Source organism: Lipotes vexillifer, unplaced genomic scaffold, assembly GCF_000442215.2.
Source record: "Lipotes vexillifer unplaced genomic scaffold, Lipotes_vexillifer_v1.1 scaffold257, whole genome shotgun sequence".
In the NCBI taxonomy this organism is placed as follows: Eukaryota; Metazoa; Chordata; class Mammalia; order Artiodactyla; family Lipotidae; genus Lipotes; species Lipotes vexillifer.
The window spans coordinates 1,402,130-1,422,896 of record NW_006778935.1 but is presented as its reverse complement, the minus strand read 5'-3'; the positions used below and the strand labels follow the sequence as shown (position 1 = coordinate 1,422,896).

Sequence of the window (20,767 nt, the reverse complement as noted above, 5' to 3'; positions counted from 1 at the left end):
CTTTCCCTCTTTCTCTTTCTTCCTCCCTCCCCTCGCATCTCGATTTTCAATTACTCACGTATTTTATTTTAAAATAGCGTCTGATCATTGTTAACATCAGTGATTTTCTTTAAAGAAGATGAGATGCTTTTTCTGTGTGCTTTAATCTAAATATGAGCTTTTATAAGTCAGGGAATTATTAAGAACAAGAAAGCCTGTCATATCCACATGCTATTTGTTACCAATTTATGTGTGTCTGTGCCAGTGGTTCTCAAACTTGAGAGTATATCAGAATCATCTGTATGGTTTGTAATAACACGGCTTTCTGGATCCCACCCCCAGAGTGTCCTATTCAGTGGGTCTGGGATGGGACCCAGGAATTTGTTTTTCTAACAAGTTCCTAGGTGATGCTGATGCTGCTGGCCCAGGGACCATACTTTGAGAACCAATGACCTTTCTATCAAGTAATACCAAAGAGGTAGGAATAAAGACATTGAATTCTATACCTTTGGACTATTTGATGTGTCCTAGCTTTTGTACTAAAAAAATAATGCCAAAAGACATACAGTGCTTAAGACTCAAGTTAATTTAATCCCATAATCATAAGGCAGAACAGTACCAATTTCGGTACATGGCGAGTTCTGTACTTAATTTTGACTGACCCACATAGAGCAAATGTGATTCATCTGACTCAAAATTGAAAACCCAAATAACCTAGGTTGTGAAACACAATATATTTTTATGATGGGGCCTAAAATCAGACAAATTGGTTATTAGAATGATAGGAGTGATTTGGCCAAAGGTACACAGGGAGTAAGTTGCTCAGACATCAAGCAAAGTAACAAGAAAATTATGAAAACTTTACGAATAAGCAGGGTAGACTATTTTCACTAAACATGAGTCCAGGGTCTGAGCTATACAGATTTAAGAATTTTCTCCTGAATATTTACTTTCTTAGTTATACAGGGGAAGTAATTCTGAGGAAGATTTATTTTTAAGGTTTACTTTCACCGAGGCAAGAAGAAATCTATTGTGCAATAATGAAAACAAAAATGGTCTGTTCTCTGGGTGTTCAACACTTATGTTAAGGATTCATGAGTTAGTTATTTAGAAAATTATATACCCAGGGACATTGACCCTGGTCAAAATGTAGGCTTTATAGGAAATTATAAAATTCAGTTGCTCTATACTCTAGAGAGTAAAGTAGTTCACCCTAACATGAAAAACTGTGAAATGAAAGAACAAGAATTACAGTGGGTCCCTTTTTTGTAAGTATGACGCCTGCCTGGAATCAGCATACAGGACTCGCTTCAAAAGGTGAGCAGTGATGACGATCAATAATGTGATTTTTCTAGGAGATGATCTGGAACAAGAAGATAATTCACATACCAGGAAGGTAATATTCAGGCAGCCCAGGAAGCTAATGATTATTTCTTCTGGCTATTCTGCCCTTGATGAAAAATTTTAATACAATTATTTTTTCTCAGTTATATTTACAAAGGAGGCATTAACAATGAGAATGTCTTGATTTGAAGAAAGGAGAGGATACAAAGAAATCTGCCCCACCTTCTTCCAGTGACAGTTTTATTTGGGAACAATTCCACTCTCCATTGCTCCTTCTTTTATCACCCGATTTAATATTTCAGAAAAGTTATCCAAGGACGGGTTCTTGTGGTTGTCTTTCTTGGCACCATTCTATGGTTTCTCTGTGTATTCAGAGTGTTCTTCTGCCTTGAGGAGGTGAAGTTCATGCCTAAGCATGTACAGAAACCCAAGGTCCGGTGCCCCTCCCAGGGCCCTCAGAGTGAGTTTTCAGGAAGTCAAGTTGGCAAACCTGCCATCTATTGTCATCAAGCAGCGTCATCAGGAAGGGAGGTGGCCCTGTGGCCCCACTGTTGCTTTCCCTCTCTCACATTTTCTGTCTTGGGTGTGTCTTTCCTGTCCTGACTCTGTCCAGGCATGGCCAGCCTATGAGATGACCCCAGCATATCTGCTTTCCTCGTACCCTTGCTCCATCACCTCACAGAGCTACCAGAGATGGAAAGCTCCGTGAATTTCTCGTGAAGGTCAAGACACGGATGGGTGGGAAAAAGACAGTGTCTTCTATTAACTGTCCTTCTGTCTTGTTTCTGCCTGTTGTTCTGAAGCTGTAATTGGAGTAAACATAAGGCCTCATAAAAGAAGTTTTACACAGTATGATTTCCTTTCTTGTTGTGGAGTGCAAATGCAGAGCATATAGGTATGTCACCCCATCCTTCCCTTTTCAGCTCCAAGCTGAAGAATTCCAACAAAATCATTCACTCAAGCTTCCTCTTGACAAGTAGCTCACTTCCCACCTCCCAGTTCTGTCCACTCTGTCCACTCTGTCCACATCTTACTCTGGCAACTTAAAGTTCTATATTCCCTCTTTAAAACATTTTAGTGTTTAACGAACTTACAGAGTTCATTAAACTTAATGTTTAATGGAATTCCCTCCTTTCCACGTTAGCTGCTAAAGTCTGATTCCTATAAAACTGTAAGCCCCAATTTCATCTTCTCGTCTAAATCTGTGCCATCTCTGTGTTATCCCCAAATTCCTGTTGGGTAACCTTTACAAAGTCACTTGACTTGTTCTTGAACTTTATCCTTGTTTGACCCCTTAATGATTATCAGCTCTTTTCTTTTCCCTCTTCCTACAGGGTTCTCCGCTCAAGAGCTGTAACTCTTCAATTTCACAGTCTTCCCATACATTGCCTTTCAAATCTGTCCCACACTAGGTTTGACTGTGTTTGCTTTTCACTTAACTCCCTCGCCATTCATAGAGAGGTAGTAATACTAAACTAGTAACGTTTGTGAAGAACGCTTAGAAAAGTGATGTTACTTACATAAAAGCTTTTAAAAATGTCATCTTTATTCACTTTTAAAGTTTTAATGAAATTATGAAATGAATTATTTTTCTTCATCTTTGGAGTAAAATTTGTATGTTTAGGGAATATATTTTTTTTAAAGAAGGGAACAGAGTAGCTGGTTGAAAATGGAATAAATCCTCACCAAAAAGAAAGTGACCTAAAATATAGTGGGTATGAAAATATTTCTTTTTAGCCCTGAATATGACAAAAATGAACTCTGGTTTGGGAATTAGGTAAGCTGATGCTTTTTATAGTTTTTTCTCACTAAGAAAAAGAGAAAACTATTTGCACATTAAATTAGATGATATATACTCATATATGTATTTCCCAGGAAATAGTCAAAGTATTTTAAAACCTGACTAAGGATGATACAAGATAAAATACAGTGTACAGTGACCGAGAACTCACTGCTTCAAAAAATGCTCATTTAGTAGATGTATCATAATGATTAAGACTGTTTTCAAAGAAAATTTAAGGATTCCAAAAACCTGCAGAAATATATCAAAAGCCAAAGACAATAATAAATATACCAAATATATACAGAAATATATCAAAGGCCAAAGACGATAATAAATATAAAAATGTGATGCAAAAAATTGTATGCATGTGATTCAGAATGCTTTTGAGTTTAAGAATAACTTCTAAGTTGTTTATTTGCAAATAATAGCTGTCTTGGATCATGTTCTCCAAAGAGACCCAAATACAAGTGGCTGTGCACAAGAGATTTATTAAGGAAAGGTTTCCAGGAGACAACAGTAAGAGAGTGGAGGAAACAGGACAGTGAATGAACAGGACAGCCAACCCAGGGTGAGCTTTCAGGTGAAGTCCAAGCCTCAACCTGGAAGTGTGTTCTGCCCCAAGGCAGGGTAGCTGGGCTTTCATGCTCCTGCACCTGTCACCCCTAGCTGTAGCGCTCTGAGCAGAAATAGCCTCCCAGGCACTTCCCGTTCTTTATGCAAGGGGGTCAAGTGCTCCAGGAGGCCAAAGACAGTCAAAGGTCAGAGGGTCAGTTATTAGGAGGGAATCAGGCAGGCACTGGGGAATGGATGTCCAGCCAGTAAAGGGGACCAGCAAGCATCAGGGTGGGCATTAATAGTTTCCTACAGGAGCTTTATTAAAATTTCCTGGGAAGCAGAAAATGACCCTGGATTTAGTGAACTTTCTATTATATAAAGTTCTTGACATGAACAGCTGGCCTCATTATGTGTACTTACATTAGGGTTGAGGTTGATCAATAGTTGAATGAAAAAGAGTTTACCTCTGGTGAAATTACAGCACCCAGGCAGGACCTTGGGAATGATGTGTTTACTGACTAAGTGACTATTCTTCTAGGGACAATTCATTAAGCATGGTACTCCCCATTAGACATATCCAGTCCTTATCCCAACAAATGAGCATTGGAAGAAGCTCAGCTGGATTCCTTTTATCTTACCAGAAAGCAAAAAGTGATCTTAAGAAGCAAGTCTTCTTTGAAAAGAAAAAAAATGACGTTATTACATACTTGTCAGCTTCAAATATCTCATTTTAGAAGGTATATTAACTCCTTGCATGTTCAGGGTGTCATGTGAGATTAAAAGGTCATCAGAATCCTGTGGTTACTGCTTTTCCTGCATGCCATAAGTTCTGGTTTATTGTTTTTTCATTTTTGCTTGTTTTAAGATATTTTCTATTTTCCCTTTTGATTTCTTTTTTGATTCATTGGTTGGTTGTTCAAGAGTACGTCGTTTAAGGGCTTCCCTGGTGGCGCAGTGGTTGAGAGTCCGCCTGCCGATGCAGGGGATACGGGTTCGTGCCCCGGTCTGGGAAGATCCCACATGCCGTGGAGCGGCTGGGCCCGTGAGCCATGGCCGTTGAGCCTGCTCGTCCGGAGCCTGTGCTCCACAATGGGAGAGGCCACAACAGTGAGAGGCCCACATACCGCAAAAAAAAAAAAAAGAGTACGTCGTTTAATTTCCATGAATCACAGGTTTTAAAAAAAGCCTTAGAATGTCCTTGATTAAGCAGTAAAAATTTTATTAAATCTTAAAAATAAAATCTTGTGGTTGCCAGAACCCTGGGAGAGGCATGGAAAAGTAAAAACAAACTTCTGGGCAGAAACATGCGTGATAATATGTAGGAATGATTCGCTGAAGGAGAAAAATGAGACAATCTGGTTAGACATTACAATGTGGCTACCAGGGAAGGAAAGGATAAATGCCATTTTTGTATACTTCAGAAAATTTGGAAGTCATCAGACATTCCATGATTGTGTGATTGAAAAGAAAAGGAAATACATCAGTTGCCAGCTCAGTTGTCTCATGCACAAGGTTGAATGACAACATCAGGAAATAGGCCAAGCATCTTTAGAACCGCTCCTTGACTTTGTCTGGGCTCTAGGGCACAATGAAGAAATCACTGCTTTAATCTATAGTGTTATTGATGCTACCAATAAAGACAGTAGTCTGAAGAAGACTTTTCTCAAACAGTCTTATTATCAGTTCTCTCATTGTTTTTAGGATTCTGTTGCAATTGTTTCTTAAATGGATCTAGGCAGCTTGTCCAATATCCTACAGAATGTCCTACAACAAGTTCTAGCCCTGGTGAATTAGCCATCTCTATATGCAGCTGTTGTCTTCTCTTTAATATCTAGGACAGAGGTTCTCAAACTTCAGATTGCTTTTGAATCATCCCAAAGTTTAATTAAAATACAGATTGCTGGACCCCACCCCAGAGGTTCAGATTCAGTAGGTCTCAGGTATTACCTGAGAATTTGCATTTTGCACATATTCCAAGGTGATGTTGATGCTGAGCCTGTTGGTCCAGGGACCACATTTTAAGAACTACTGGTCTAGGGAAATGAAAGAATTTAAGTCATATAAGCAGATAAGTGATATGCTCAAATATTACAGTAGGATAAGATTAAGAGACTAGAAGCAGCTTGCACTACCAGATAAATAAAACTTGGCTGGCTGTTCAGCCATAGGGAAATAGGTATGGACCAAAAATAACATTTTAGATGATTTAAGGGGAAAGTCTGGCTATGTTTAAATTATCTGGACTTTTCAAGCAGAAATAGCTTGTTTGCCTGATTAATCGATATCATTTCCATATTTCTTTTCAAGAGACCTTTTATGGAGATTGGATTTTATGCTCACCCAAAACATCCACACAGATAGTTTTCCACAATTTTGACACTATTTGCCAAATGATGAATGCTGTTTCTAGTTAATCTGATTAGACTGAAATCAGGACTTTTGCTGAGCACAGGCGTAATAGAAAAATGTGACAATGCAATCTTTATCACCGTAATACAATTAAAAAACAAACTCTGAGTCTTTAACAAATGCAATATCATTATTTGTCCATAACAATGCCATGAATCCCTCCATGAGATGCCTGTTAATAAATACAAACTAGGAAAATAAAACATTGGCCATCAACTTTCATTATACTTCTGAATTTATCTTTAGCATATGTATAGATCTTCCATGTTGATTATAGAGTCTTTTTTCTCAGTTTTTAAAACAATAACCAAACAAGTTTAAAATAAACCCAGTTACTATTATTTTAAATCTCCCCAGTTTTTCATTTATCATTTAAAAAAATTGCTAAAAGATATTTTCTGAAGTAATATGGTCTAGAAACTTTTCCTTCTGCAATCGTACATGCGTGGAGTTATAAATGTATCAAGTTATAAACAAGTTATAAACATGTTAGAATTAAGTTTTATTAACATTATATCTTAATAAAAGGTTTGGTGCTATGGACATAATTTTATGTTCAGCTGCGTTACCTTTCAACTTAAGCAACTTTTTATTATTAGATGAATATATAAAAGTTTCTCAGGGCGCTAAAGAAGGAAGTAAGAAGGAGGAAATTTGGCTATTGCATAACCAGGAGCTGAACTCTCTTGCTGGTTATGTGCAAAGGAAAAGTTAAATAGATATTTGCCAATACACATCACATTGCCTTGTGGGGACCCAGCCTCACAGCCTCTTAAAATTACTGTTACATTCTATTTATCATGATATTTTTTTTCTTGTACATGAACAAAGAAATGTTCTTTTTCTGTTTGTATCACTCAGTTAATATTCATGCTATTTTATTAATACTGAAAAATAATTCTTTAGCAAAAAAGTCGGTCTGGGGGAATATGAATTCTTTTCCTATCCTGTACTAAGTCTCAGTGATCTTGATCAATGGGTATATTTTTCTCTGGGACTCAGTTTCCTCATCTGCAATCTCCCCCAGTTCCCAAAGTCTGTGGTTCCATTACAGTAATTGTTTCCTGTTGGACATATTCAAAAAAGATGACAGCGTTGCAGTCATTTTTATACTGGGAAGAGTGCCAACATATGTAAAGTCATTTACGTTTTAATTAAATGCATTAGAACATGGAAACAATGGGGGTAGTGTATTAGTTATCTATTGCTGCCTAACAGATGACCACAAACTTAGTGGCTTGAAACAACACACATGTATTATCTCACAGTTTCAAGTGTGTTAGGGTCTCACCTGCCTAGGGTCTCACAGGCTGCAGTGAAGGTGTCTACTGGGCTGTGTTCTGTGGATCTGGAGTTCCTCCTCCAAACTCATTCATGTTGTTACCACAGTTCAGTTCCTCGTCACCATAGGACTGAGGCCCTTAGCTCTTACAGGACTTGTCTTTTCATAGACAATACAGGACAGAGCCAACAGGTAAGCATCTCTGCTGCTTTGAGTCTCTCACTGCTGGATCTCTTTTGAAAGACTCACCCAGGATATCTCTCATTCAGTTAAATTTAAGTCATCTGTTCAGAGACTTCAATGACGCCTACAAGATGCCTTCACATTTGCCATATAAGGTTACATAATCATGAGAGGAATAGTCCATCACATTTGCCATACTCTGCTGGCTAGAAGCAAGCTGCAGGTCCTGACCGCACTAAGCGGGAGGGGATTGCACAGAGGCGTGGACGTCAGGGGCAGGAGTCGTGATGGCCAGCTTGGAATTCGGCTTGCTACAGGTGGGCAAAATGTTGGGTTCCTGATGCAGTTGTTTAACTGACTAGCAATTGTCACTGAAGGTCTCCGTCAGTTCTCTCATCTGCAAAGGGGAGGAATATAATACTCATGACAGTGGTGCTACCAAGACTGATGAGATAATATGTACGAATTATCTTACAATTCTCGGCACGTGGTTGGTTCTCTGTTGGTAATAGTTAAAAGTATTGTTGCTGTTGTTATTATTAATTATATTATTTTACTTTGCCTCTTTTAGTGATAGGAAACTTTTATCTCATTACAGTAATTTTTCAGTTTTATTTTATTAGCTCAAAACTGTCAATAGTTACAGTTCATAACACATGAACTAGCTCATTGTTTTTTCTCCATTTCAAATATTAGTCTTATTGCTTTTTCGCATTTAACTGTGACATTAAAAGTAAATCAATTTCCTCTACAAGTTGCCTCTTACTTTGTTCTCTTATTTTGTTTTATGAACTATCTCTGGAGTACTAGATTTTCATATTACATTTTGTTTGTTTCTTTGTTTGCATTCTGTGCTTTTCTTCTAGATGGTTTGCCTATCCATTTTTGGCTTTTCTACTGGGGTCTTTTCCCTTTCACTTAGAATGGGAACTATTACAAGAATAAGGTTTTATATGTATGCAGGACTCCCTGCTTGCTAAGTGGAGATCTCAGTTTAATATCTCAGTTGATTGAACAGCAGCCCACTGAGAAAGGTATTGCTGGCGTTGGCATCTCTGTTTGACAGATAAGGATTCAAGGCACAGACATCTGTGGTAACTGGCTTAATAATGCATAGGTTACAAATGATAATTTTGAGAGACAATTTAAGTGTTCTGCCTTCTAGTTCTATGAAATTTGCACCATATTAAACCTAGAATTTCTTAAATAAAGAAATCCAGATGTATCAACTTTCTTTTTTCTCTGCTGCTTGGTATTGGATGACCTGGGCATCTCATTTCCTTGGATGTTTCCTACTCTGAATCTCCACTGCAGAACGGGAAAAAAAAAGAGAAAAATCGAGGCTAGGGAACAAAGACAACAAGAGACCAGGTGAAACAGGGTGCAAGGATTTTTTGAGAGGTATACTACATACATTTTCACTTCCTCAGAAGTGGAATCAAGTTAAGGAACAAAGAGTCTATTTTATCTGCTTCTCTTTAAAATAAAACACTTCATTAACTGACTCTAAAGTTGTTTTATTTAAACATTGGACATTTTAGGGGGGTTGGCAGTCAATAAAACCCATTAATGTCTTCTACTTTTGGGAAATCGAGGTTGAACAACTTAATGAATATACCACATGGGGAGGTATACATACCCAGCCATTAATATCTTCCCTGTGTAATGTTTATGACTGTAATCGCTGCTCTGATTATATATTGTGTGAACTTGAAGCACATTATTATAATGGGTGACAAATGGAATTTGGTGACAGTGCACAGAAATTGGTATTCTGGAAGAGGGTTGAGTTTTAAATTGTATTCTTTCTTGAGTTTTCAGTGCATTTCATGGATCATCTACTTCACAGTGTGTTGGTGGCTGATGGATTGAAATCCTTCTGCTGAATAGTAAACATCAGAGATAATTTCATCTTCCCTTAGCTCGTCTGTCTCAGTTTTCTCATCATTCATTCAAACTATCAAAAGTAAATCCCTGATTACTGTTAATTCACTTTCGTCCATACTGACCTAGAGAGAAGACACATCTGTCAACACTTCAGGGCATGTATCGGGGGTCCTAGGAATGTGGTCTCCAAGCTTTGCAGGGGCCATTATGGGCCTTGGAAATAAAGGGTTTCTGTTAGTTCATTCTTCCTTTGCTGGTTCAGGTAGCCCACAGGCCTTTGGGCACCCCAATACCCTTTCCTTGTTGGATGGGCTTAGAGGCAAGAGAGAACAAATTTCCTCCTTTCACTTTTCTAAATGTCTCTAATGTTATGAAGTGTAACACAAAAGATATATAGTGTAGCATTTTCAACAAAAATAAAACAATTTCAATGATTGCTTGAATTTCTGAACAGAGGCATTTATTCTACAGAGTAAAATTTAATGCTAAGGACACATTAGAATAGGAGTTAGTGGCATTTGTCATTCGATAGTTTATGTTTAATTAAGTCAAATCTGAGCCTAGGTATTCACCATTAGGCACACTTTTGCATTCAGTAGGTGTAAAATTTTTATTTGACAGTTCCCTATATAAAGAAATGACTGTTTTAAGTTCGTCATACAACATAGTATAAGTAGTGTATAGTTTTATCAATCATGTTCATCTAAAAAGCCTTATAATAACAACCCTATGAATTAGTACATCAGTGCTTTTCAGTATGCTCCATGGACCAATGGCAACAGCATCACCTGAGAGATGCAGATCCTCAGGCCTGTCCCAGTCCCGCTGAACCAGAAACTCTGATGGATGGTGCTCAGCCAATCTATGTTTTAACAGGTATTTAGGTGACTCCAATGCAGCCTTTGAGAACCACTGATATAGAAAGTATTATCATACTCATTTTATAGATGATACAATTAATGCTAAGTGTGGTCTGATAATTGGCCAAATACATGACTAGTTAATTTTAGGGACCTTCCTCAAACCCAGGTTTTCCACTTAAAAATCATGGGGCCTCCCTTTCTTAAAAAAAAGAGTAAAGGAATAGTAAATCCCGTAAACTGGAAAACAGTAACTCTTAAATGAATTGAGAAAGGGACCATTTTCCTGATTTCTCATCATGAAAGTGGGATGTTAAAACTATTAACACAAGAAAATTAACCTAGAAAAGTTTTCATGATACAAGTAACATTTTTGTGGTCTCATGCATTGAGTTCCTCATTTTCTTTTTAGTGGAGGAGCGAATAGGATGTAGTTAAGTCCCAGAGGGGTGGCTGTTGTGTGTTAATAGAAGTGGGAGACTATTTTAATCATGGCTTTCTAACCGAATGAGTCCGTGGATAGATTTCCACCTGGGTCTTTCCTATGCCACATTACCCACGCTGAGAGTGCCCTGCGGTGGTTTTCCTGCACGCACAATTTTACACGTGCTTCAGAGTCGCTGTGGTATCAGAGTGAAAACCTAGGGCAGCTGGCGCTAACTACCCCCCTGTGACTTGGGAAGTGAATGTTTCCTCTTGAGTTGAAAGTAGAAAACAGCGTTCATGATCTGTAATAGAAAAGTCTATAGAATGCTGCTGTCTATTTCCTTGTGAACTGAATTTGGGCTTTGTGTGTAAAAACAAATAAGTTTAAGTCTATTGTTTATTCAATTGGAATTTCCTTGAATAGAAAATGTTATACAATTAGGTAAATGTACCGTGTATGTGTGTGTGATTTTTATTCTGCATATATATATATATAACATCATGCCACGTTTATGGAAAAGTCCATCAAACATACATGTCAGTGTTTTATGAATAATTACAAAGAGGACATGCAGATAATGACTGCTAAGTTTGGAAGTGACTGATAACTCTCCATGCGCTTCTGCTGTGTGTCCAGAGTGACTTGTTTTCTACATGGGACTCCTGACTCTGTGCATTTGTAACTGCTGTTTCCTCTCCCTGGAACCCTCCCCACCAAACACAGAATTATAAGGCTGGCAAACTCCTTTTCCTCCTCGTGCGTCAGCTGAAAAGATGCCATAGCCCTTTGTAGTCCACGTCTGCAGTGCACTTTGAAATGTCTCCTTTAGAGTATAATCATTAGCTTTGTGCATGAGCTCCTCTTTGTATTTTGAGATATCATTCCTCAGTACCTAGCCTGTACCTAACACATTGCAGCATTCAATAAGTAATGCTCAACTGAATTAATGACTGGTATTTCCACTTGGATAAAGCCCTCAAGCCAGCATCTCCAAAATGCAGTATCATTTTGCTCAAACTTCCAAGTCCCAGCGAGGAAGCTGGAACCCCTAGAGCTGTAGATGCCTCCTGTCTTTCCTTTAGTCAATTCTACCTCCTTATCATCACTCTCATCTTTGTCCCCAATACCTCTACCGTCATTTGGTCTCCTGTCTTTCAACACTCCACTCAGTTCTGGTCTTCTAGATTAAGCTTCTTCAAGCTTGGTTCTCTTCCTGTTTCTCCTCTTTCAACAAATGTTTTTGCTGCCATTGCCGTGGAGATGAAGAAACCTGGGCCAAATACTCCACCTCTTCATGTCTGAATGCTTTGTATGCATTTGCCTAAGTGAGGCCTTTGAGTCCAGCAGTTGATACCATTGGTTTCTAACACTCACTAGGTGACCTTTGATATTGTGGATGGTGCGTCCTTGGGGGAACCATGGCACCTGCTACTCTGTCGTGCAGGATCCTTGCTGGGTTGCTACCTATCACACCCCAGGGTTTGGGAGGGTTTCCACAGAGTCATGCACCATAGAGAATGGGTTAAGGAATTCACTAAAATGGGGGAAAGCAAACTTACAAGGCCAGTGTGAGCAAAAGAAGAGAAGGCGCTGTTTCCTGTCCTCCCTGCAGCCCACGGAGAGGTGTGCGGGGCCAGGTGTTCTGTTGGGCCTACCTGCTGTGTGGTTTGCACCCCAGTGGAGAGATTCCATCTCATCTTTGACCCTTATTATGCTGCAATCATGAAATCAACCTTAGACTCAGGAAAATAATCAGACTGTTTTGCACCAGACATTTGGAATCAGGGGCAGCTGTTTGAAGGAATTGTCTGGGAACCCATGGTGCCAATCCTTGTAGATGTTGGGGCCTATGAGAAATTACAGCCACTCCTGTCCAGATGCAGTTCCTCCTGCTGGGAGATGGGGGTAGACGCCTGAATCCCACTGGCTCCTTCTCTAGAAAACAGGTTGGATGGCTCTGCTTATTGCACCACAGTCTCATCTGGCTGGTGGCAGAGTTCACCGTATAACTTGGTGACATGTGTGTCCCAAATTTCATGGCTCAGTACCCTTAGCCAGACTTTCAGGGTTTCCATGCTTGTGCCCAAATCCCTTTCTGGTCTCATCTCCCATGATTTTTCTTCATACGTTCTGTGCCCCAGCCATGGAATTCTGAATGTCGGCCATGTGGATCCCCTCCCCCACTGCCACTGTGCCTTCCCTTGTGGTCTTCCTCACTCTTGGATGCCCCCTTATCCCCCTCTTCTTCCCACCCGCTTCCCATGCATTATTCTCCTGCTCTGAGCACTAAGGGCCATGAAGACCTCAAGGTTCTGCCCGAACCTCTAGTCCTCTCTGAGCCTCTCAGGGAAAAATGATCTTTTCTCTGTTGACTGCACCCACCCACCCCAGCAGTTAACTTTAAAGTTGGCATTAGCACGCTCTCCCTTGTCTTATGCATATACTATACTCCACAGGTCCATCCAGAGAAACAGCCATATCTTTTTTTTTTTTTTTTTTTTTTTTTTTTTTTTTTTTTTTTTTTTTTTTTTTTTTTTTTTTTTTTTGGCGGTACGCGGGCCTCTCACTGTTGTGGCCTCTTCCGTTGCGGAGCACAGGCTCCGGACGCGCAGGCTCAGCGGCCATGGCTCACGGGCCCAGCCGCTCCGCGGCACATGGGATCTTCCCGAACCGGGGCACGAACCCGTGTCCTCTGCATCGGCAGGCGGACTCTCAACCACTGCGCCGCCAGGGAAGCCCCTATGCAGCCATGTCCTATATGTCTTGTACCCTAGAGTAACTTGCATGTTATAGGTGTTCAATAATATATAATGAATAAATGAAAAGATCAGGGCATAAGGGATGTGTACAAAAGGCTGGAGTGCAGGTAGGGGAGGCAGGTCTGCGTCTTTACCTTGGCCACGTGGGCTGGGTATCCTGTGAGCTGAGGGGAGCACCTCCTTCCACTTTGCCGTCCTAATCCCCACCCTGCTCACAAATCCTCACCTACACTCAGAGTGACTCTCAGGATTATTTTTCAACAAGGGAACAGGAAGGCCTGATACATCATGACTTAGGAATGGCTTGTAGGATAGGCTGGGGACCCAAACCACACATATTATACATTTCAAAATGTATTATGACATATATATATAAAATTGAAGAACTAGTAGGTAGCTATCTTTTTGTTTCCATTCCAATTCGATTGATAGGCAATGCATGTAAGAGGAAAAATATCCCAACAGCAGAGAAATTTTCAGGAAAGTCTTAAGATAATATTATTTTTTAAAGCAATGTCAATGCTATAAAACAAAGAAAAAAGATCTGTGTGTATGCTTAACGATTTCACATTTTTGCCTTCCAGGAGACGGAGCTGTTAGATCTCAGCCTTGTCAAAGATGCCAGATGTGGGAAACACGCCAAGGCTCCCAAGGTAGGAAGTGGAGTGTAGTATGCACACCAGCTGCTGCCTTGATTATTTAGCTGTGTCCTGGTATCAATTAATTGCCCCAGTTAAAAGTTTCTCTGTTGTAGATGTTATAAAACGCAATAAAACAGCCAGTCCTTTCAGAGACCAGTATGCTCTAAACACTACCATTTTTGTTAAAAGGCGGAAACAACGAGCAAATATAGAGGCAATTGGACATGGGACTTGCTTTATGCCCTCGAATCTTTGTTTTGGAAAAAAAAAAAAAAACAATGCCAAAGTTACTGGGTAATTCTAAATATTCAAAACGTGCTTAAAAATATTTGAAAAATTCCTTGAGCCTCGTGAGCATACGTGAACTAACCTTTTAGACAGATAAACAAGACCCTTTAGCTCAAATGCTTTGCAGTTGGAATCATTCCATCCATGAAGCCAGAGAGTGTCAGATCTTTCTGCAAATGTTCCTAGTGAACACCCGCAGACTTTGGGATCAGTTATGTGGAATGTCAACTAGCTTGGGTTTGAAAAACTTACTGAAGAAATATCTAAAGCAGTGTTTGCAGTTTATTTAATTTTGGAAGATGGTTTAAAAATGTTGAATATGGGACTTCCCTGGCTGTCCAGTGGTTAAGAGTCTGTGCTTCCACTGCAGGGGGCATGGGTTCATTCCCTGGTCGGGGAACTAAGATCCCGCATGCCATGCGGTGTGGCCAAAAACATTTAAAAAATTTAGATTATCTGGTAGGGTAGAGTAGCAAGATGTGTTGACTTGCCATCAAAGTGGGAAACTACTCTTTACTCTATTTAAATTTTAGTACTTTAAAGACTTCTTCTGTAGCACAGAGAGAATATTGGCAAATAGGGAAGTGCAGGTGCCATTCAGGGACTCTTGCCTCCTTCCATAATTGATATAAAACTAGCGATTTTCTGTTTGAGTAGCTACCTGCAACTTTTGTTTTATTCCTTAAAAAGTCAAAACACTTTCTTTAACATCAAAAATTAGCCGTTGCTGTGGAGATGCAGGAAGGGAAAAAGTCACCTACAATGATTATTCTTCAGATACCTAACAGAGCAGTAGTTGCTGGCAAATTTTGTCATAGAGCAAACAGGCAAAAATTGCTTTTATTGCTGAAGGGGTTAAGATGATCTACAGTAAAACGTGGAAGATGAAAAGAGAGAAAAATCAGAATTATTTTCAAGAAGGTTTCTGTAAGGGTTTCATGTGAAAATGGCCCATTATTTACATTCATCTCTTAGTAATACAATGATATTTCAATGGTTTGGTCTTTTGGTTTTGTATTAAGCTTATCATTATTAATGCTTTGTTGATGATTCAAAATTGTTCAATTTTCAGGGTAGAAAGCAAATTTTTTTCTTCTTCTCTCAACAACATTTCAGCCAGGTTTCATGTAAGCCTGTTATTGATAGTTCCGAGAACTCTGTTGATAACAGTTATAAAGTTTGTCTTTCAACGCAAGTTTATTGACCTAACTTGACGTTTCATTGTCAATATTGGTTAAAGACAGTTGCCTACCCTCTATCAGACCCCCTTTGTTTCTGGGCTTAGGGAATTCAAGTCAATTCTTCTGACACATGGAGACTTTCTTTCAGGCTTGACTCTTTTACTGCAGCCCACAGCCTGCTTATCAGTTAAGTGTTTCATTTATGTACATGGTTTGATAAATGTCTGTTGAATGATGAGAAATGAACAGAACTAGGGTGTGTACTCTGCTCAGTTGATAAAACACTATTAGATTCTAAAAGGCTTCTATTGAGGACAGATTTCAACACTCAGAATGCTCTGGCTTTTACTGTTTTTTTCCACTAAGATTTGCTTTCTCTGTGGATTATCCATGTTCTTGGCTTTTTTTCACTTCCTATTCCCTGCTGGGGTTCAAGCACCTCAATCTATTTTAATATTTTCAAAGCTGGGTTCTGTCACATGTTACCTGTGTGAAATTCCTGAGACTTCTTCCTCGCTGGCTAAATAGTGATAATACTAATACTAATGCTACTGATAATAAATGCCTACTTCATATCATTGCTGTAAGGATTAAATAAAATAATTCATTGGCAAAGATTTAGCAGAGAAGTTCTCAAATTTAAGAGCTTGTAGAATTACCTGGAGAGCTTTAAAAAAAGGCTGATCCTTGTTGTCTACTTCCAGAGATGCTACAAGAATCTAATTAAATGTGCAATGTGGCATCAGGGTTTTGAAAAGTAAATTTGCCACAAAATTTGAACACTGCTGCCTGAACTCATCACCACTATATAGTAAGCACCCATTCAGTAGTAGCCACTGTTGTTGGTATTATCATCATTGTTTTTGTATTTATTATTATTAAAATCACAATTCAGATTTGCAGGAAGTCAGATTCATTTCGCTCAACTTGGAAAAGTTGATGTTATAAAGAGAGATTGGAGCAGAGGCTTGGCTGAAAGGGGCTTGGTGGATGGACAGGCAAGAAAGAAGTAGGTATTAATTCCAGTTCTAAAATCTTTAAGTTGTAAAAGAAAACCTTGGCTTGAACTGGATAAATAAAAAGATAATTTATTAAAAAATGATTGGAATGTATTGAAAAACTCAATGGAATTTCTGGGTTTAGATGAAGTCGCGTTCAGCTGCTCAAAAAATTGTCACCAAAGAATAGGTGCCTCTTTCTCTCACCAAACTGGCTTCCAAGGTGCTGGAAGGGATTCCCTTTCCATTCTCAGGGTCCCCATGGTGGCCACCTCTGCACACCATCCCTGGCAGCTCCCAGCTTCCCATGTGGCAGCAGTTCTATGTGGCAGGGACCAAAAGAGAAGCTAGTTTCTTCCAGAGTATTCCAGAATGATTGCAGCATAGCCACCTCATAGAAGGGGGCATATGGACCGGAGGAGGAAAACTAAATAAGAGGGGACCATTGTGTTGGCTAGAACAGAAGCAGCAGGACAATTACAAAGTGTAAAAACACCAACCAGTATAGAGTGAGAAAAGCTTGGGAACTTAGGACGAGAAGGCAATGTAATATGAAGACAGATTGAGTGGAAGACTTTCTGCGGGGGCTTATAGATCAGAGAGGAAGGCGGAACATGTGTGGAGCAGATACTATTTATCAAAATACCCAGGCACCCTGCAAATATTTATCTGTGTATTCATATTATTTTTGTTTTTCACAGCATCTCATTATATAAAAATTCACAATCTAGTTGAAGATGAACTGTTTTCTATGCCTGCTGAGATTTGAAATAACATTTATAGGACATGAAAAAGCTTCTACGTGTTGCCCCATTAATGAATTTTAAATGTAGACTCCCAACGCAATGCATACAATTCCAGGTCTGCTTTTCCGTACACAGCTTTTGTTCAGGTTATCAGTTTTGAAATTTCTCACTGGAGAGAAATTGGGAGATTTTTATCCAAAAGGAAAAATCACACTAAAAAAATCTTATCCTTTGAAATCTAAAATGTATTTATGTTTCCTTTCTTGCTCTCTCCTTTGTCTCCCCTTCCACCTTCCCCACCTTGATGCCCCCCCTCCCGCCCCCAGGTTTATGAAGCACATGTAAAGAGAAAGGTTCTGTGTTATATACATCTTGTCTATGCCATATACACATGCTCTCTGGATCTTCATGTCAAAAGGATCTTTGCTTTGTAAAGGAGTGTTTATCACTGTGGTTTGCATAACATTAATAAAATGAATTAGGCCTAACTAGAATGAAAAATATCAGTGTCTTGTGCAGAGCAAGTTTTCTGATACTTTTTTTGTGTGTGTGACTGTATGTTCTAGAACACAACAAGAAGTGTATTTTTTCTATAGGCTATCCCAGAAAGTTTTCAGCAGCGTTTCTGAATGCATTTCTGATAAAGATAGTTTCTTTATCTTCAGGATTCTTAGGAATTATTTCATCCTTAGGAATGTTGAAAAGTAGCTGGGACTAAGAAAGTGGAGGTGTGGTTTTGGGTGCCCACTCTGCCATTAACGAGCTTAAGTTGTTCTTTCTATCTGTGCCTCTACTTCCTCATCTATGAAATGGGTGTCGGGGGAGCACAGGATTTTAGGTGTGTAAGTCTCGTTAAGTATTGATTCCAACTTTTAAGGGCAGTTAATCAAGCCAAGGCACTCCATCTTACAGATTATAAAACATGTCCAGCAGGTTTACATGACCTAAAACTTCTTACTTTGGTCATAGCAAATCAGGTGAACTTAAAAAAAGTCAGGTAACATTTGAACCAAGATAAGGTCTTATGCAAACAAAAAGAAAAGAAAAGAAGAAAGACATGTCAAATTTTTCACGTGAACTTCTTGAAAGTTCTAGGATTGCTTTGGATTCCTGAGGGAGTAATATCACAGTTACAGAGGCCCTCCCAGGTTTTAGTCCATGAAAACGATGTGCTGTGTATTCAAGCCTCCATATGAATGCAGCAGTATCACTGAAAAATATGTCTATGGTAGTACTTTCAAACTGTATTTTGTGCAAAGAAAACTGCTTCTTTTGCTTAACTGACAATTACCTAGTTCCTCCTATCGGTAAAAGGCAGTGTATTTCAAGTGTGTGATATTAATTTGAACACAGATACCTTGTATATATCCAGGTCACAATTAAATTCTAGGTGGTACAGGTACTCCCTACTTTTCGAAAGTTCACGTTACACCACTTCGTTTTTTTCGAAAGGCCTACATTAGTATGTGTTTTAGCTAAATGAAAGAAATCTGGAGAGGATTTTCACTTTTTACAAAACATGGCGAAAAGCAGAAAAATAGCATTCAGCTTTTGTTTGCGGCGGAGGAGCGCTTATAGAGGTAAGCCTTGAGGGGGCACCGCCAAGCTCCTTTCCTGGGAACTGTACTCAGCATCAAGCCACCCCAGCTTTGTGCTGTGTCTGTGAGCATCTGTGCTTTTTCTCAGTTTATTTTGTGCCTCCCTTAGCGAGATGTGCCCTAAGGTAATTGCTTCTTCACTTTATGCCATTTCAGCTTTTGAAAAGTTTCACAGGGATGCTCTACTTTTCGATAATGGGGGAAATATGTATATAATAATCACCACAATCACGTAAGGTAGATTAGAGTAAAACTAAATTTAAAAAGCTGATCGGGTTTTGTTTTCCTAATCCTTATATAAAAATGATGGCTTTTCAATTTCATTATTGTTTTGACAAGTGGACATTGAGTACCTGTTTCTGCCAGGCACTGTTCTGGGCACTAGGAAAACAGCAATGAACAAAAAAGACAAATAACTCTGTTCTCATATAACATTCCTTTTCGGAGTAGGGAAGAGGTGGTAGTGGTAAACTGGCTTTCAAAAAAAGAGAGAGAAAGAAAGAAAAAGGAAGGAAGGAAGGAAGGAAGAGAGGGAGGGGAGAACGAAGGAAGGAAGGAGGGAGGGAGGGAGATGGAGGGGAGGAAGGAAGGAGGGAAGGAAGGGAGATGGAGGGAAGGAGCAAAGGAGGGAAGGAAATCCCTGGTTTGTTGTGTTTCCTGGTTTCCTTTGGGTGAATATTCCAAACCTGATGGGTTTCAAACCACACTGACATCACCGAGAGTTGGAAAGCAGTGTACACCACAGCCTTCAGCCCTGTGAGCAGGCTCCCTCCAGCACCCCTCTGGGTGAGGGAAACAGATAACTGATAAGTCCCACAAAGACAAATAAAACAAGGACAGGAGACCATAGACCATGAGTGATAAAGAGGCTTCTTGTTTTATTGAGCCCTAGTGAGTAAGTTCTCTTGATAAGATGAGATCATATAAGCAGAGACATGAATTAAGAGAAAGAGAAGCATTCCAGGCAGAGAGGGCCCAGCAAGAGCAAAGGCCCTGAGGTAGGAACAAGCTTGGCATATTTGAAGACCAAATATGAGGCCAGTGTGGCTACAGTGGAGTGCAGCAAAGAAAGGTGAAAGTCAGAGAGGTGGCTGAGGGCCACATTGTTTTGGGCTTCATAGGCCATGCTGATGATTTTGGCTTTTCCTCTGAGAGACATGGGAAAGGATCTGAATGTTCTGAGCAGAGGAGAGACAAAGATCTGACCTAGCTTTTAAAAGCATCACTGGCCACAGCCTTGAGAACAGACCACAGAGGACAAAGAAAAAAGCAGGAAGACCAACTAAATGGCTGTTGCAAATATCCTGGTCAGTGTTGATGATGAATTTTGACCAAAAGGTGTAGAAAAACACCCAAATCTGAATATGTTTTAAAGGCAGAACCACAGGATTTGTCAATGCATTGGATGGGAAGTACGGGGTAAAGAAAGGATGCAAGAACAACTCTGAGTGCTTTGACCTGGGAAAGTGGGAGAATTGAGTTGCCATATCCTGAGATGGGAAGGAAGAAGCACATTTAAACAGAAAAATTCAGCTTGGTTTTTGGATATTTAAAGTTTGAGATGCCTATTAGACTTCTATCTGTTATCATATTTGGATCTACAAATCTGGAGGTCAGGGGAAATGGCCATGGAGTTATAAATAACTTTGATTCTTTAAAGCTCAAGGCCAAGGGAGGTCTCCTAAGGAGTGTAGGTGTCCAAGAAAGTTCTGATATCTAAACCCTGGGACCTCTAGCATTTAGACTTTGAGGAGATGAGGAGGAACCAATAAAAGAGACTGAGACTGGTATATTCCCCCAAAGAATGGAAAGCAGGAACCTTAAAGATACTTGTATACCCGTGTTCA

At 39.5% G+C, this 20,767-nt stretch overlaps 1 protein-coding gene across 2 annotated transcripts in view; it reads left to right on the top strand.

Annotated features, from left to right (window-relative positions):
• PLCB1 (phospholipase C beta 1) overlaps window positions 1-20,767 on the top strand; it is a 686,206-nt gene that overhangs the window by 216,491 nt on the left and 448,948 nt on the right. For both annotated transcript variants that reach the window (XM_007452039.1, XM_007452040.1), the window contains exon 3: window positions 14,053-14,121. In XM_007452039.1, the coding sequence (XP_007452101.1) occupies window positions 14,053-14,121 (69 nt within the window). The remainder of the gene's footprint in view (window positions 1-14,052; window positions 14,122-20,767) is intronic.